Source organism: Gastrolobium bilobum, unplaced genomic scaffold (assembly GCF_033153095.1).
Source record: "Gastrolobium bilobum isolate Gb01-03AN ecotype WA unplaced genomic scaffold, APGP_CSIRO_Gbil_v1 utg16668, whole genome shotgun sequence".
Taxonomy (NCBI): domain Eukaryota; kingdom Viridiplantae; phylum Streptophyta; class Magnoliopsida; order Fabales; family Fabaceae; genus Gastrolobium; species Gastrolobium bilobum.
In genome coordinates, this window is record NW_026898163.1 from 353,216 (window position 1) to 372,248 (window position 19,033).

Sequence of the window (19,033 nt, forward strand, 5' to 3'; positions counted from 1 at the left end):
AGATATTCAAAATCTCTTATAGTGCAATTATTAAGGTCTATTTGGTACAAAAACAAATTAATGCATTGTCGTAGTCTGAACGCACGTTTGCAGTGTCTATATAAACATGGTTCATGAATTCAATGTTTGTACACCATAATCAATCCATAACTTGCTAATCAAAACATAACAAATCAAAAAAAGAAAGAAAAGAAAAGGACAAATTATATACTTCTTACTTTCCTTAAATATCACAAACAATACATATAGTGATCGATCTGTGATTGGAAAAGATTGTTAGCGGAAAAAAGAAAAAGAAAGAAATAACATATGGTCAGTAGGTAGAAAAGCAAATGTATATAGATAAGTCCATATTTCTTCATCTATTTGTTTGTTCCTTTCGGTTGGTATGTATATTCGGAAAAAAATAAGAACACGGTTGAGGATTCTCAATGTTGATTGGTCACCACTCACCACCGTAATATTATATATAGGTCTGCACTGCAATTTCTACACGATTCCTTTAATTAAAACCATAGATACGACATCAGGAGGTTTAATTATCTAGGGTTGTTGATGTCCTTCAGAAAACTGTCTTTTGTTGACCCAACACTTAAAGTCATTTATTTTATAAAAGAAAAGAAGACAAATTAATAGGAATAGGATAATGGGATATACAAATCATTGCAAATTTTCAACAGTTGAATTGTTCTACAAAATAAATAAATTTAATATTGACGCGAATTTATCAGTATAACTTATAAAAGGATGTTTCCTTTTATTTTTCGTTTTATACTTATTCGGCGGAACTAACAGTTTTTGACATGACCATAGAGGACGAATCACAAATTACCCTTTATAATATAACGTAATCCTATGTTTGACGCTGCCTGCAATAATGCAGCCAATTTTGTGCTATAGTTAAGTAGTATGTTATTTTTTCATGTATGTGGGGATTCTTTCCCTTGTCGGGATTAAAAAAAAGTAAAGTTAAGCGTGTGTGTTTTTCAATTTTAATGAGTGATTTATTGAGTTTTTAATATTATAGAAATATGGAAAGTGAGAACGTTCTATACTCTCAGTATCATCTTTGGAAGAGATTTAAAACTTTAATCCCTGGACCCGCCCAAATCAAATTTATTGCCAAACAATAAACCGATTGAAATATCAACAACAAAAAATACAGAAAATAAACACTCAACTCAAAATATAAATATCACATATTAACAATTAATGTCAAGATTTATTTTTTGAAGATTAATTTCTACTAACATACTTTTTATTTTTGTATATACAAGTTATTTTGAAGTCGTACAATTTATTCATGCAAAAGTAACAATAAAAGCATAACTTTTTTTCTTTTTAAAACCAACTTGGAAGAAGAGAAAATGAAGTAAGATTGTGGAGGTTCAAAATTCTTACTTTTGTATGTCATAAGTGACACGTTTTACGTACATGAAATTGGCAGGTAAATCACGATCATTCTATAATTTAAAACGAACGAACTTTTGTGTAGTGAAAAAAATTAAAATAAAAACTTTGTACTACAAAAAAAATAAAATTAAAACTCTTTGCTACTCCTAAAAAATTGTATTCAGTGAAAATTAAATCCAAATTTGATAGGAGTGAAATCCAAATTCTTTCTCAGCCACTTAATCTGTGTTATTAACTGAATTATATCTATTAATTTTTTTTAACCACATAAAATGGCTTTTAGAAAAATAATGTAGCCGTGGGCCCCCTATGTCCCCATAAAGGGATGAATCCAGCCAGTGGCGGAGCCAGCATGACATGTTAGCAAGTGTCAAAAAATTTCAGCTAGTGCCCAAATAGCTACGATTGTATGACTACGACCAAAACGTAGCTAATTTTTAAAAAAATTGAAACAGAATTTGCTACGTTTCAAATGTAGCTAAACGAACGTGGCTAAATAAGCCAGTACCAAAGCAACCGCTGACTTCAACGTGGCTCCGCCACTGAATCAAGCTCGAAAAATATATATTTTTGTTGAAATTAATCAAAATAAAAGGATCGGAGTTCACATAAGCATGATAATTAAAATATTGGAATTTATGTTTGTCATATTATAAAAAATAATTTTATCTTATATATATACACAAAAATAGGTGGTGCATATGTTATTTTTTTCTCTCTTTTCTTTTCATATACATGATATCATACGAGCTTCATATATTTTTTATGTTACGTTACTTATGTAAGAAATAAAATTATCGTCAATAAAAATAATATTTTCTAAAATGGAAAATAATTATCTTATGACACATAAGATAACTATCTTATATTACACACTCATAGAAACTTGTATCTATTTCTTTCTTTCAAAAAAAAAATTATGAGCTCTACAACTTTATTTTATCTACATAAAATACTTATATTACGTAAGATTAATAACTCCTTTCTAAAATGGACTTTAATAATCTCATGCAATAGAAGAGAACTATCTCATGCAATAGAGATAATCATGTGTGAGACTCCCTTATTATAGAAAAGGAAAAAAAGAATAAAAAAGTAACACTAAAATTGATGTATGTGTAAGAAAAAAATTCTCTCCTATAACATAAGAGTATATTTTCCATCGAAAATATTAGGGAGCAAACTTCCGAAACTTTTACTGTGACAGGTGAGATCCTAAAGCTAGGTTGGTCCTGCCAGAATTACAGAAAAATGATTAACTAGTTTGAATAATTCGAGCTTTACCTCATCTTTTGAGCGGTTTGTCACGCTACAACTTCTCTTTTTTCCTTGAAAGCAACGTCATTATCAATCGGTACTACTACCTTTTCAAGTGTGGGATAATAGTTGTATGTCCCTAAGAAAATGCATCTTTTTACCCTAGATTTTTATGTAACATTATTTCATTCAAAACAATAATTTTTTTTTTAATTATCTATATAAAAATCTCAAGAAAAAAAATATTATCCACATAGGGTTGACCAACCTCATCCAACCTTATAGTCCCGTTAACCGTGATCTCAATTTGATTTTCAAGTTTCCCTCTTTATTAGTCCATATGTATTTTTATCATAAACCCTTTTTAAAGTTGATAATCTTTCTTTATGTTAATGTAAAATTTTACATAATATAGAAAGGGGTAACAATTCAATTGAGATAGATAAGTGAAGATTAAGAAAATTGTTAATCCTCCTTTTAGGCTTTAGCAGACCGTGTGAACTATTCATTCCACAAAATCAGAAAACTAATATAAGTATAGGGCACATGAAAAAGTTGTAACTAGAAGAGCCTCTATGCTTCTTTGGTTAAAGTCTGTATCTGCTTTTGTAATAATCGAAGTAACTTTACCTTTTGAAAATCAAACATGCACCTTTAGACAAGCTTCAGGAAATTTGAGAGCCATATTTTTTATGCCAAAAACTCATAGGGTTTAACGCAGATGGCACTGTATATCAATTTGAATTCAGATATTCATAGTCAGAAAAATTGTTCTTACGTTTTTAAAATAGTGTACGGCTTTGAAAACTTTCCTCCACCTTTGAACTACGAAGGTTTCTCAAAGTTCACTCAATGTGTGTGTGTGTGTGTGTGTTTTGAGGTGGAAAATGAGCATGCGAGATCTTAAAGGCTGCATGGTCTGGCTTAGGGATAAGCATAAGCCCTTTAAAATTTGTGACAAAAGACAATAAATCTAGAGCTTGTACTTAAAGGGCATGTTCTTTTGGGTATTAAAAAATAAATAAATAAATATCCAAAGTTTAATGGAAGAAGCCTTGTCAGTTATTGCAGATGATGCTGGTGAGGGTCCCCTAGGTGTTAACTATTTATACAATTTTGTGCAGTTCTATGTCTTGTTCCCAAACCACTTTAGGTCAATGAGGGTATTGAAATTCAGAAGCGAATAAGTTTCTTGAATAAAATGAGAGAAAAGCCAACATGCCCGAATTTTATGCATACACACACATGAAAGGAAATAGACAATCTCTGTGTAGAAACCATTTTACACGTTTGCAAGCCCATGACCCTACAGTCTGTATGCAGTCTGCATTCTGTAGCACATAAATGAATTCCCTTTTTGACAAAAATTCTCTAATAAGCTCCATTTTATTTTCCTATGGACCAAAGCCATAACAGAGAAAATTACATGGTGTATTATCAGTTACAATTTCTTTACATAAGCCATTGACATGGTGCAATTGCTAGCTTTGGCTACTGCAGTCAATTTTGCTTTTTGGAATTAAAATTGGAAACTTTGTATAATTAAAAGAAGGGTTATATGATTCTCTGCAAACACAATTAAGGGAGAGAGAAAGTGAAAAGAGGAAAAAAAAAATTATACTAATGGATCCCACCTCTTAACTGTATCTACAAGAAACATAATTCCATCTCTTGTAAGAATCTCAATGTTGGCTTTAGAAAGTTTACAAAAGACCTCATGACAATAAATGTATAGTCTTTATTTGTTCTATTTCTAGTGTATACCAAACTTCATCATTTACACTTAGAATTTTTAACATTATTATTAATAGAGCTACGCTCCATATATTCCAACTCAAGATTACTCCTTAAGCCGGAACAATTTCTTACCAATTAATACACGTACTTAGTGATGTATCTATTTAATTTAGCAAAATATATTACATGCATACATAAAAAAAAGAGAAAATTAATGTGAGAAATAGCAAGTTGAGAAACTGAATTTAAGAATTTTGTCCAAAGAGAGGTTATTTATTTCTACCTTGTTACAGTCAAATCAAACCATATTTGCTTGAACACTCTGATAATGAGGTCATGATACTCATCTGAATTGAGAGAAAGGTAGCAAGCAAGAAGATCTTCCAAATCCTTTGAAGTCTTGATGTTGTTCCCCACAATCATCTCCACCATTGACTCTCTGAAATCCTTCTGTGGGTTGAAAGATGATTTCACAATTGCAAAGCTATCAGAGAGGCTTCTCCGGGAGCCACCGGAGCTGGCCGTCGACGACACACTTTTCCGGCCATGAGAATGAACCTTCCGGTGACCAATTCTCGGTGAATTGATCCGAAGCTTCACTCCTGGAGAGTTCACAGAGAATCTTCTAACAGGGGCATTCCTCTGTTCTTTGATTTGTTCTGTGTCTTCTTCCTTCACAATTTTAACCTTGAGAGATCCTTGAACGTTGAGTTCTTCATGTGTAGTAGCAGTTCTGGTTCTGGGTTTGGGTTTTGGTTTTGGTTTTGGTTCTCTCTTCTTTGCATCACTGAGCAAGTCATTGAATTTTGGAGGCTTGGTTATGATTGGAGGAAGCTCAAGTTGTGAAAAGGTTTCATACCCATCAAGCTTATCATCTTTTCTTGGTATGGAATTCTTGTCCACATCGATAACGATGTCCTTGGTGTTGTTGGAGTTTAGCCTGCAGGCACAAGAGGTGGACAAAGAAACCATTTCATCAAATGACTCAGTGGGAAGAACACGGTCTGTTCTGAATTCTAAGTCAGGAAATTCAGACTCAGAAGAGCTATCAAATGGAGATGAAGAGTTTTCTTGTGGGGAATTGGATTTAGTAAAAACAGATTCAAGGGTGGTGCGGCAGCTACAACCAGCAGATACATATGTGCTACTGATGAGAGGCTTAGGTGAAGAGTTCCTTGGTGTTGTTCTTCTTTTCCTGGTTCTTTGTTTGGATGATTTTCTTGGTGGTTCAGGTGAATTGGTGTCTGGGACTTTTGGGTTGTGTGGTGGTGAAGTGTGGAATTTATTGCTTGTGCTAAGCTCCCTTGTAAAGTAGTATGACTTTCTAGGATTGCATTGGTGGGGTTGCTTTGGTTTTGATGATTGTGTTGTTGAGGTTGATGAAGATTGTTTTTTCTTCCTTGTTGGAGTGGTTGTTTGCTTTCTTCCGCTCCCCATGTCCCTCAGCTTGTAAAACCAGGCATTGGGAATCATATCTGATAACCTGAACCTGTAATTTCCCATCTCTTTGTGTATGTGTGTGTGTACGAGTCTCTCTCTGGTGCTTCTGTTTGTGTAGATGTTGAATGCTTTCTAGTTGTCTATGTAATGGGTGGGGGATGAGACATCAGATGACACCAAAGTGTTTGCTTTGGTAGTCTTTTATTCAGTAGGATAAATAAAAGGTTTTATAAGAGTTATGTTGTAGGAAAAATAATTATGTTATGTGATAGAGATTCGTTTTGTGTGTAGTAATTTTTTTTTCTTCTTTAAAACATGCGAGTTCCACAAAATGTTTTACTTGTAAAAAAAAATTTGTGATCATCTTAAAAAAATATAGAGAGAGGCTTTTGGAATTGGTGGTAAGATGGGGTCCACAGGAGGAGAAAAAGGTTGGCATAAAGGAAAATGAGTGGGGTAGAGGTGGTGAATGACAATGAGGGATTGTGACACTCAATTAACACCCATACCAAACAGCATTTGTTCTTCTTCTTTTTTAATAATGTTTTATTAAATTATCACTGTGATTCCTGTTTTTCCTTGCAGAAAATCTATGTCTTCTAAGCTTTAAGGCACAGCATATGTTCTTATAACAAAACTACAACTAGCCCACATTGATCGTTGCCCCGTTGGAGTTTTTTCACTGCTAATGCAAGTGAAATAGACATAATAGTACACACTTGCATTAACATTTAAAATTTCATTCGGAGGAGAATTGTTTTCTCCAACCAGTTATTCTTCAATGTTTTTTTTGTTTTTTAATAGATGTGAATCCCATATAAAATATGTCTATAATATGAGAATTTTTTCTCCGATTGCATGAGAAAATTGAAATCCAAAAACTAATCAAAGATCAAGTGGTTATTCTAAAATGTAATGTAAAGGCACTATACTTTAGAAAGTGGAAGTAATGTTATTATGTACAAAGCTTATTGGCTCATTGGCTTTTTGCAATCTGTAAAGGAGGAGATTTTGGTTAGAAATTTGTTCTGCCAAGAAAGGGAGAGAGACGCAAAGAGAGAAACCTTGAAAAGAATTCGAAAGGCGTGTGAAAAGAGAGAAGCTTTTGGGAGTGGAAGCTTGTTGTGGGTCAGGATTACATGCATCCAAATGTAGAAAATCTTAGTGGCCCATTTAATAGAGACATTGTGTATATTTGGATTACTCTACAATTTGGTTATGTTCTTTCTTATTATTGATTTTATTTCATGATTATGGAAACTAGAACATGGGTTCGTTAAACAGCTTTAGTTCGGCCCCATGTGTATCCATCATTTTCTAGGCAAGCCCTTGACGTACCATGTCTCTCAGGTAAAGAAAACGAACCAATTTTCAAGCAAAGCAAAATGTCATGAATTCCCACATTGCAAGAGGGGGAAAAAGTACATAATGTTTACTAAAGAAAAAAAAAAGTACATAATGTAAGGAATTCGCATATTGCGAAGGGCAAAGAAAGTTCAAGTACAGAATGGATTGCTCTCTCCTAGGGATCTAGATAAGACTATTACACTAATGTCGACTAAAGTCCCTAGAATTTTCAATGCTATTGGTACCATAGTTAACATGAATCATGCTGGAGAAATAAGTATTCCTGATTATTGGCTACTAAATTGGCATAATTGAAATGGGGACTTAAGAGCAAAAATTACAATGACGTTATGATTATGTATGATGTACACGCATTATTTGTTTTTTTTTCTTCCCCAAAAGCCTGTATAGAAGATTGGGGTTTTCTACTTTGTATTTGGTGGGATGAATAATAAATCAGGTCAACTGGTCCACAATGGCATTTTAACGGTCTAGGTGGTATCTGCGTGTCAAAACCAAAATCTATACATAATCAAGAATGAATTGCATTGATTAAAGAGGGGACCAAAGAGTGAAAGAGTCATGGTCGAAATTTATATTAAGTTTGTATTTTTAGGAAGGACAAAGAATGTAAGTTGTGGCAGTGTTATCCCCCTTGTTTGTTACTTCTTTGTATTATTATATGGCGTTCAACGTCATTTTTGGATTACAAATAAAAAATAAAGAGTATTTTAATAAAATTCTTGATTCAAAGAAGAATATAAAATTATCAAAATACGTTTTGTTTTTAATATTTAATCCCAAAATGACTTTGTTTAGGGACTACAGAAGATAAATTTATTTTCTGTGATAGGAGAAATATTTTTTCCTATAAATATATCACAAAAAAAAAAAAATATATCTGAATGTAGTCCCAAAGCGAAGTCATTTTGGGATTAAAAATTAAAAAACAAAGAGTACTTTGAAAATTTTATATTTTATATATATATACTATAGACCTTGTAAGGGCTTTGAAGAAATTCTGCAACTATATGGGGGTGTTTGGTACGTGGGGATGTTTTGGATTCTTGAAAAAGTGGAATTGAGAATGTTATTTTCCCATGTTTAGTACAAGGAAGAGTAAAAATTTTCCTGAAAATATTACAATTTCAAGATTTGAAATTATACATGACAATCTCAACCAGTGTTGTAAAACTCGGACCGGACAGGTCGGTTCAACCCAGAAGTCGGTAAACCAATGATGTTACTGGTTCGGGTAGCCTAAAGGATCAGACATGCAAGCTGTAAGAACCCGCACCGTTAATTAAGGAAATTAATTAATCAATTATGTGAAATTAAGAAATAATTCCGTAATTGACCTAATAATTATTATGAGGCTTTAATAATTATAGTAAGTGAGTAATAATGTTGAAAGTCGATTTTCTGACGAAAAGCGCATATACCGGTTTCGCAAGTCGGTATAAATGCATACCGAAAATGTATCCCAGAAAATTATAATAAGTGCATGACAATTCCTAGAATAATATATAGGACTTGTAAAACGAGTTTCAAGTTAAAATAATGAGAACTGGTGCCAGAAACTGATACTGGCTATGAAAAGCGCGTACCGGAAAGGTGCTACGAAAAATATAAGAAAAATATGATAATTCTTGTAAAATTGAGTAGGTTCAGAATCTCAAGTTTGAGATTAACACGATAAGCGTAACTATTAGCGCTAATACTGTGTGTTTAATTTTAAGTGAGCTATATATATGACTTTTGGCCCAAAACCCTAGGCATTCTTTTGCTTCTACGTGAGTGGGGCTGATCAGTGTGTGTATACACTGTTCCATTGGGTCTCTTCACCATTCCTTAGCTTTCTTCCTCTTGAAACTTCACCAAAGTGATCTCTTTTGTTCTATGCTCCTTCACCTTTTTGGTAGAGTGTTGTGAGGGCAAGCCTTGTGTGGGTAAAAGGTCCTTGTTTTCTGAGTTTAGGCTGTTGTGTGAGTGGTTTTGTGGGCTGAGTTGGTGTTCATCCTCGGTGAGAGACTTTCCCTTGTCTTTGGAGGCTTCAAGGAGCCATCTTTGAGTAGAAAGGACCTAGCTTTGTTGTATTTTCGTATCTTGAAAAAGTCAGAACCTTGGAGCTGTGTTTGAAGCTCCAAGTTACCTCATTTTCGGAGTTTTGAAGCCTTAGAGGTATATATGACCACCTCTTTGTCATTTTGGAGTTTTAAGCTTGTTTAATCGGTTAATAAGTGAAACTTTAACCATTTGAGTAAAGAAATGTGTTTTTAGGTTCATAACATGTTGGTGGTTATCTGTTTAGGGAGTCATTGGACTCCCAATCGCTTTTGGATCCTTAAACTTGGCGTTATGCAGAAGTTGGCTCGAATTTCTGCATTCTGTTGGAGAAGTATTCGAATATTTTTCGTGTAATATCCGAATACTTGTCCATGGTAATCGAATACTCCTTGCAGGAGTATTGGAATACTTTTCTGGGAAGAAAAGTATTCGGATACCTTTGAAGAAGTATTCGAATACTGAAAAGTATTCGAATACAGTGAGGTTTAGGATTCGGATACTGTGGTATTCAGATACTGGGAGAAAAAGTATTCGGATACCTTGTGGTATTCGAATACTTAAATGAAAGTAATCGAATACTTTGTGGAGAGCTGGAGTATTCGAATACTACTCGTGAAGTATTCGAATACTTCCTGCAGAAACAACATGTAATGAGTTAAAACGAGTAAGAAAGACTTAATCACTTAATGTAATCTGAGCTATGATTATTGATGATTAATTATGGTATGAACAGATTGTGATTGTGCTGTTTGTGGGCCTTGAGCTTGTGTGGACTCTTGGTTTGGATAGCTAGCTTACAAGGTAAGCTTTCGTGTCCTCGATTTAGCTATTGTTTGTTCCACTATGTCCCATGGGGGATGGTTATATGCATGATGTGTTTTCATGTACTGTTTTATTGAAATGCTATGGAGCTGTTAAGTGCAATTGTTGTATGAAATTTATGTGGTGTTTGCCTTAAAGGGAAGCCATGGGGTGGTCCTTTGGGGTGGGTACAACATGGGCTGATACAACATAGGCTGGTACTGTATGGGTAATAGACGTATTCCTGCACTTCTCTGATCAGTAGAATTGTTATAACACACATGACATGAATATTTGTTGCATTGCACTGATTTTGGAACTTATATTGAAATACTTCTTTTAGAACTTATATTGCACATGTAAGTGAGCTTGGGGTGGAAGATTCTTGAGGACCCCTTGTCTTACTGAGATTTCTTGTTTAGAGATCTCACCCCACGTTTGGGGAATGCTTATTTCAGGTTCAGGTAGTATGGGGATTGATGCCTCTGGCGGACGGAGGCCAGAGCTTAGTTGATGATTATTGCTGTTATATTTATGATGGCATGACTGGATTGGATGCTGTTTATGTTTTCTGTCATTTATGGTTATTGAGTTGAGACTTATGTTGGGCTTTGTTGCCTTATTTGGGTGAGCATGGGAGTTTTCCATGCCACTATTTTGTTAGTACTTTTAGCTTGAGTTGTATAAACTACTAGTTGGTACGGTCTACGTGTTGTAGTTTCGTGACTAGAGACATATATCTGTTAGTTCTATTAATGAGGTATTTTAGTTAGTTGTCTTTTGCAATTTACATACAGGCATGGTTTTATTTAAATGAATAATTAAGCAAATTGGTAATGATAATGACGTCATAAATGAAAAGAAAAAGATATTCCTCATTTTTAATTAAGCGCAGCTTAATACGATGATATGATAACATTACCGGATATATACGGGGTGTTACATATTAGAATTACCTTATCCCATTCGGAAGGATATCATTTCATAATTATCTATGACTGTTTTTTTTTTTTATAACATTATCTATGACTGTTTATGTCTCTAGCATGACTACTTGATCAAATGGGGAGGAAAGTGGGATAAATGGGCCAACTGGTGTAACCTGTTGTTGCGAAATCGGCAAGCGTACCGATCGTTCCAAGTAATAAAAGGAGTAAGTAGAGTATCGTCTCCACGAGGATTGAGGCACCGAATTTATTATAATTATTCCTCTCTTGTTGGATTAATAAAAATGGTTTGAAGACAATTTTGGTTTGTGAAATAATGAGAACAATTCAAGAAAATGTAATTAATTCAAAGGTTCTTTTAGAAACTCAAGAACAAAAGATTAAAGATAGAGAAAATATTTGAGAAAATATTGCGATAAAGAGACGACAAACACCTTTATGATCCCCACCTTGCAACTTGGATTACATTTACGTTTACTTATTCAATTGATCAAATGATTCGTCATCTTTTAATTATATAATTAGTTAAACCCTAATTCTTTAGCGACTTTAACCTTATTAACTCTATTAGAATCCTAATCCCTTAGAAATTCCTTTTCAAGTTAAACCTTAGAATCAGTGAATCTTTAACATTTGCTATTCATGTAGCCTATCTCTAGAGCGTACATGAATAGTTATCTTACCTTTTGTCAGGTTTTAGAATCCCAATATCCCTATTGAAAACCCTAACCCTCGCAATACTTGATTGATCGGTTCTAGAAGAACTATGAGATGAAGAATAAAGCAAGATAAATTCAATCTAAATAAATAAACATAAAATTAACCAAACTACAAGGGGTTCACATCAAAGGTTGTGACCCTTACCACAATAATAGATATTAGCCAGACATATTCATGTCTGACAAAATCAATACAAAAGAAAATAAATTTCAAAACCTAAAGAAGAGAAAGAAGATGAAAATCTTCAGTCTTGATCGTTCGAATCTCTGAAACTTCAAGAAGGTCCCAAGAATTCTCACTCTCCTTGTTATCTTTCTTTTCCTTGTCGTCAAAAAGCGTCTCCTTCTTCTGTTTCTGATCCTTTTATTAGGTTTTGAGAAAATCTACTTTTAATTGCTCTCCAATTGGGCCCTTCTTTTGTGTAATTTGCATCAAATTAAAAATAATAAGTATCGCCCACGTAATTTGCACCAGCAGCCACGCAATTTGCGCGGAGAAACAAGAAGAAAACTGCAAGATGGCTCCATTTGCGCCACTCATCGCGCAAATCGCGCGGAGATACAGAAGCATATTGGTCAAAATGGCGCGGTTTGCGCCATGCTCCGCGCAAAACGCGCTAGCTGGAGAAACTTTAGCTTCTCTCCTTCACTTCATTTTGGTGTTTCCTGCTATTAAAATGCATAAATTGAGTGAGAGAATGATTGAAAAGGAATAATCAATATTTTTTGCATTTATGACTTATTTTCACACATTTATGATTAATTCCTTGCCTCTTTTAACTTAGAAAGCATCATATGCTGGACGCATATCACCTGTGTAACTCGGCCGGGTTTTATTAAACCGGTGACCCGTTGGTTCACCGAGTCCGACTGATCTTTGCCCTTCATGACCTGAGATGGAAGGGTTCACTGGTCTAGTAGCGGAGGATGCAAATCTTGACAGAAAAGCAGAAAAGAAAAATGAGTTACAGCAACAAACAAGAAGCAAGCGTTATCTAGAGAATCTGGTTGCCATGTTCACCAAGAGTGAGTTGTCTCAGATGTTTGCTTCTCTTCTTCAGGCGGACTTGGATCTGGTGTTTAGGGGCTTCTGCACTTTTCATCGTGACTCCTCTATACTGTGAGCTTCGTGACCTTGGTCCTCGTCAACTCTTCTTCATGGGTTTTAAAACTTTCACTAATTTTCCAACACCAAGTGCTTCTGATTGACAAAATTTTACACCTACCCAGTGAGCACAAGGGAAGGTAGATCTAGTGGAGCAAAGAATGGAAAAGGTAAAGTACGTAAAATGAATATGAAAATACAAGTCACGAGAGAGAAAAAAAAATATGCAGGTATATGAGTTTCAAGAAAGTATGCAGAGTAAAAATTGATTGAGAGATTTGGAAAGGGCTCTAGGTAGTTCAAAATTAAAAAGTGATTTTTTTTAGAACAATAAAAACTGATTTTGTTTGTCACTTTTTTTTGGCCAGATTTCAATTTTGCAGGCTTTAATAAGTGGGCTAATTAGCTTAGCCCAAAACAAAGAGCCATAAGTGTATGTGCTAAAACATAAAAAATAAATCATGAAGAAAGAAAAATATTGTTAGAGGCTGGGCATCATTTAAATAAATTAATGATTTATTATTTATCATATTATAACTTTTAGAATTGATATTTTTTTATATGTATTTAAGAATGTTTATAATTTTTTTAATATAATTTATAAATTTACATATACTTATCGGGTCATGCAGTTCAACTAATGACCCACTAGTTGAACTAGTGACCCAGTACCTCGACCGGTTTAATGACCGGGACGAGTTTAATAACATCGATCCCAACCTAACATACCATCGAACATGTGGTATTTTACAAATCCCACGTGGTGGGAAAATTTATCAATTTTTCGGATAAAGTTTGCCCTTGTCTCTTTGTCCCCATTCGTCCCTATTCACCTTCCTTTGATATGGCTCGATCATTTTCTTCAGCTACATGGATCAATGATTTTTCTTTTTGCTCTAGCAAAATGGATGAATCAACGAACTCTTCCACCAACCGTGACATCAGCATGAGGAGCTTGATCTAGAACTCCGCTTGGGGCATATATCAACACCAACTTGAAAAATGAATGATTTGTTTATTAATTTGTGTTAATTACAGTTGGTGCGTGCGTGTAAGGAAGATCGAAGTCCAAAGAGAACTGTAATTTGCTCTCTTTTTTGCACTTGCGAGAAGACTTTAATTTATTGATGTTTGAACATCATGTTCAACTCTCATATACACTATTTTGCACAGAACATGACACGATACGCCGACATGTTAATTCTAAAAATATTAAATTTCGACACATTTTAATATTAAATAATATTTTTAATATATATAATATAGTTATAGCAACCCATAATAAGTTATATAACCAATCAAATATTCAAATTTCATACATAAATATAAAGCAAAAATAATTTTTCATGCCTTGTTAATTTTTCAAGTCAAATCCCATTACAGAAAATATTTGATTTATAAATTAATTTTTCATATTTAGTTAAAAAGATAAAATAAAATAAATTTTGGATCTGAAAAAAAATAACATGTCGAAAACTGTTGATCACATGTCGGAATGTGTCAGAGCGTGTCGGTGTCTAACACGCATTTTTCACTCCAAATAATGTGTCTATGATTCCCAGCATATACATATAGTTGAAGCTGCTAGTTTTCTGTCTGCGTGTGTGTGTTTTGTTATTCGATTTTTCATTTCTTGGTTGATTATTTTTATAAGTATGTGATGTTTTGTGACTGAAGATGTACTAGGAAGAGGAATTTGGGGGTTAGGAGATAGCAAATGAGAGAAAGGAGAAGGCAATAATTTGGGGTTAGTTTTATAAAATGACCACATTCCCAACAATATTTTACAATCAACCAAATGTAGCATAAGGAAAATTAACCCAACATTACTAAAAATATCTTAGTCTAGCAAACAGTTTTTTTATAACATTATGGGGAATTCACTTTTTCACCATATTCTTGCGAATCATGATTTTTGAGTGAAAAAATTTCTTCCTGTCACATGACTTACTGCTAGGGGTAAGCCAACCTACGAGTCTCACCTTGTTACTCACATTCGGGCATGGATGGAGAGAGATTGGGTGGTGAAGATTAATCACACGTATAGAGAAGGGAATTGTTGTGCAGATTGATTGTCTAATCTCCCGACTAGAGGACCTTTGTTATTTCTTGAATCCCCTTTAGTATTTATTTTTTGTATTTAGCTGATTTAGGTGGTGTAGATAGACCACTTAAATCCTGTAATTGTTTCATCTTAGCCTATTGGGGGTTCCTCCCTCTCCAGGATACCAAAAAAGAAAAAGAAAAAGAAAATCTCTACCAAATGCCTCCATAAGAAGTTTTCACTACGAAACCCGAAAAGGGAGAAGAGAAATAGAAAATTGATACTATATTAGAAAGTATTGAACCCCTTATTAATAAGTTTGTCAAGAAAATATCCTAATTAATGGACTGTCTAATAATATTTGAATGAATAATACAGGTGGAGGTGAGAGTATGTGTTTGAACCTCCTCAGTACCATCTTTGGGAGGGGTTTAAAGCCTTAATTCTGGACCCGCCCCGAATCGGACTAGTCGCGAAGCGATGAATCGATGAAATATTTTCAAGAAAAAATAATCTAACCCTGAAAATGAATATCATTTCGTTCTCTCAAAGTGTTGCACATGCAAGAAGACTTGTCCTTGGATAAAGAAGGGAAAGATAAGCCCAATTATCTAATATTTGAGGCCCATGGAGTTCTGAAGTCATACATTGAGCACTAGATGTTGGGCTTTACAAGATTAATATAAGCCTAAACAGAGAATTAAAAAATAATTAAGTTGACTCCAAGATAGTAGTTAAATTTAGTTGACTTTGATCCTAAAGCATGGATCTTGACATGGTTGTTTTGATAATTTCCATCAAATGACGCCGCACGACATGATACTTCTCGAGTTGAAATGCAGGATGTTCCAACAACAACATCAAGAGTATTTCAAGTTTACGGAAGGAATAGGTCACACATACATGCAAGACCAAGCATGAAGCATCTTATTTCCCACCACCCCAAAAACCTCTCCTCTGAAGTTATCTTCCATTTTCATCTATTGAAGCAGTGTTCAAAGCACGTCATATTTTGATAAGATTCCATTTCAACAAAATTGATTCAACTGTAAAAATAAAACCCATTTCACAAAGTTTTTGAATAATGCCTACGCCGTCTCTTTCAGGACAAACAAACCAAGAAGTGCAATATAGTGGACAATGAGTCAATCACAGAGCTCAAAGTTTGCATTGCTATTTATTACAGTCCAAGTTTCAATTAAAAAGCCATGAAAATTCAACTATCACAACATGAAACGATACTCTATTCAGCAACTCAATTTTACCATTCACAATTTCCAAACACAAACGATTGAAAGAATGGAAAAAAAATAATATATAATTCTTTTTCTTAAAAAAAAAAAAAAACCCTGCTCGGTGATTACATTTTACAGGAATGTCAAAATCAAAGAAAAGAAAGAAACAATGATACAACAAATTTTGAGAAATTTACAAATTTTGAATTGAAAATTAGACAAGTGTTACTGTGCGAACGAAGTGGAAGTTGGAACAACAGTTGTAGTTGTCGAACTGATCATGGTAGTTGAGAATCCTTCAGTCTCTGTACCGTCCAAACCCGCCGCCCACCGCCGCAGAATCCTCAACAGCGTCGCCGCCTTCCTTCTCCCTCTCACACTTCCCACCGCCATCAACTCCCAAATCACCCTCTCCACCCCCGGAATCGCCGCCAGCTCCGCCACAATCTCCGAACCCCCCTTCCTACACATCGTCACAAGCGTCGCCGCCGCACTCTCTCTCGCCCTCTCCGTACCCTCCCTCAAGACCGTCCCCAATTTCTTGATCCCAGAGTACGCCGCAGCCACCGCCACCAACCCGCCACGCTTCACCACCGCCTCAAGAATCGTCACCCCCTCCTCCGGCATCGCCGCCATGACCTCCGCCGTCATCTCCACCGCGCCACCCTCCACCAACCTCGCCACGGTTTCCCTATCCGCCGCGAGGTTCAGTATTGCAACCAAAGCGTCCCTCTTAGCACCGTCGGGCCCACACTTCGCCAGCTCGATCAACCCGCTGACGACACGTGTCTTCTTCCCGAGCCTTTTCCTGTACGCCGGCACACCTGATAAACTGAACACCGTCGCCGCCGCGTTCGCCTTCGCCTCCCACGTGGCGCCGGAGCGAAGCACCTCCGCGACGCCGTTTAAGGCGCCGTCAGTTTCCATTATCCTCGTCTTGTTTGCTTCGAGAATAGAAAGGTTGAGGATCGTCGTGACGGCGTTAACCTGGAGACTCGGATGGTGCAAACCAACGTCGTAGCTTAGGTACCGAACCAGAAGCGGAATAGCTCCTGCTTCGGCGATGCAGGCACGGCTGTCCGAGTCTGTTTTTGCCAGAACCCGAAGCTCGTAAACGACGGCGTTTGAGTCCTCCATGAATTGAGAATTAGAGTCAGAAAAGGAAATAGAAACAGCTAAAGGGACCTTGAGCTTGTTGACTAAAAACGACGCCGTCATTCGTGTGGCTTCTAATGCAGCTTTGTTGGTTACGCCGCCGTTGAGTTTTCCTGAAACGGTTTCCGCTTCGAACGGTATTCTCTGCTCGCGGCACCACAATGCTATCATGTTCCTGAGCGCGTGGTTAGGGATGAGATCTGTGTGGGCCAGGCTTTGACCTGTTTTGGGACACGTGTTGTGTCCTGAATCCATCCAGAGCTTGATGGATACCCGATCGTACGTCTGTCCTGTTGCCACGACGACTGGGTCCCGCATCAGGTCCAAACTAATAGGGCATCGATAATCCGTCGGAACCACCACCTCCAACGACTGTTTCCGCCGCAGACTCTCACTTCGCGGCGAAGGTGTAGATGCACCGAAGAGAACACACTTGGCGTATCGAACGAGCCCGATCAAAGCCACGATCTCAGCTTTCGATTGTTCGTCGCTCTGATTCTGAATTTCTTCTTCTAAATTCTCAATCTCCGCTCTGCAACTCGAAGAATCGCGAATCTCCAATTTCTCGAAAATCGAAGCTAGGTTTGCCTGATCAGGAACAATCTCCTTCTTGATCCGCTCGAGCACCGAAACGACATCGTTTCTGAGCTCAATTTCTTCCTTTCCCAGGAGAGGCTTGGATTCGGAGCACTGTTTTCTGATAAGGAGAACCAGTTCCCGAACGTCGTCGTTGAGGTGGAGCTCATGAACGGGGAAGATATCCAGAAGCGTAGATAATTCTCCGGTGAGCTTGTAGAAGGTGTCGGCGATGGTTTCGATTTGCATGAGCGTGGAGAATTTGCTTCCTTTGGAGCAATCTTCAACGAGGGTTTTGATCCTGTGCAGCACGATGTACATTTCCTCGAGGCAGAGGATGAGAGAGTAGGAGCTTAGAGGGGTGGAAGTGGAAGAGGAAGACGAAACGCGAAGAAGGTCTTCCAAAACGACGCCGAGGAGCTGCGTTTTGCGGATTGTGGAGGAGGAAGTGCGGTTGAGGAGGAAGTGGGTGGTGGTGTCGTTTGGGGAACATATCTGGTGGGTGAGGTGGAGCAGAGAGTTAAGGAGGTTGATGTCGTTCAGCTTCGGAGAGATAAACGACCCCGCCGAGGGTCGTCGTTTTCTAGGTGAGAACGATTGAGGAGAAATCGCCATGCTTGTTGTTAATACGCAATAGTCAATTGGTGATTGGTGTTGAAGGGTGGAATGGAAGTGAAGGAAGATGGAAGAAGATGATGACTTTTCATTAAAGATAACGGAACAGATAATAATTAAAAAAAAAAAAAAAAATTAGATTTATATTATATATATTCTTAAACAACTTGGGTTTCTGGTTTGTACGGGTAAAACTCAAAGTCTTGTTCAAACAATGAAACATGGGTCTGCTGGCTAGCCCATCAATAAAATACAACACGTGGTTTTTGACTGCGTTTTGCTTCTTTGATTTTTTTCTTCTTCTTAATTTTATGTGTCTGACAAAAATCATTGATATTTATGCACACGGAATTATGATGTACTTCTAATCTTTTGGTATTATATCTGTTGATTGTATGATACGGTTGAAATCTTGATATTGTTGTGTGCGTAATTAAAAGTATACAGCTGCCGTTTATTCAAGTTTTAACAGCATTGAGTTTTCGGTTGGAAACAAAAATGGGAAAAAAACAATAATTGAAATTTTCTAAGCATAATATTTTGTAATTATTATTATTGGCATTTTCTTGACTTTG

General features: G+C 36.1%; 2 protein-coding genes across 2 annotated transcripts; both read right to left on the reverse strand.

Moving 5' to 3' along the window:
* Positions 1–4,686: 4,686 nt before the first annotated feature.
* On the reverse strand, positions 4,687–5,914 carry LOC133313410 (transcription repressor OFP2-like). Its single transcript, XM_061514778.1, has one exon. The coding sequence runs from the start codon at positions 5,908–5,910 to the stop codon at positions 4,687–4,689; it is 1,224 nt and encodes a 407-aa protein (XP_061370762.1). The 5' UTR covers positions 5,911–5,914.
* A 10,257-nt stretch (positions 5,915–16,171) lies between these two features.
* Positions 16,172–18,549, reverse strand: LOC133313400 (U-box domain-containing protein 16). Its single transcript, XM_061514764.1, has 2 exons — positions 17,286–18,549; positions 16,172–17,243 (listed from the first exon to the last, which is right to left on the reverse strand). The coding sequence occupies exons 1-2, from the start codon at positions 18,456–18,458 to the stop codon at positions 16,338–16,340; spliced, it is 2,079 nt and encodes a 692-aa protein (XP_061370748.1). The 5' UTR covers positions 18,459–18,549; the 3' UTR covers positions 16,172–16,337.
* Positions 18,550–19,033: the final 484 nt, after the last annotated feature.

Coding starts and splice junctions, on each gene's coding strand:
- LOC133313410 (XM_061514778.1), bottom strand. CDS start 5,910: ATGGGAAATTACAGGTTCAGGTTATCAGATATGATTCCCAATGCCTGG.
- LOC133313400 (XM_061514764.1), bottom strand. CDS start 18,458: ATGGCGATTTCTCCTCAATCGTTCTCACCTAGAAAACGACGACCCTCG. Junction 17,244..17,285: donor AGCTCAAGGTCCCTTTAGCT/GTTTCTATTTCC, acceptor CAATTCATGGAG/GACTCAAACGCCGTCGTTTA.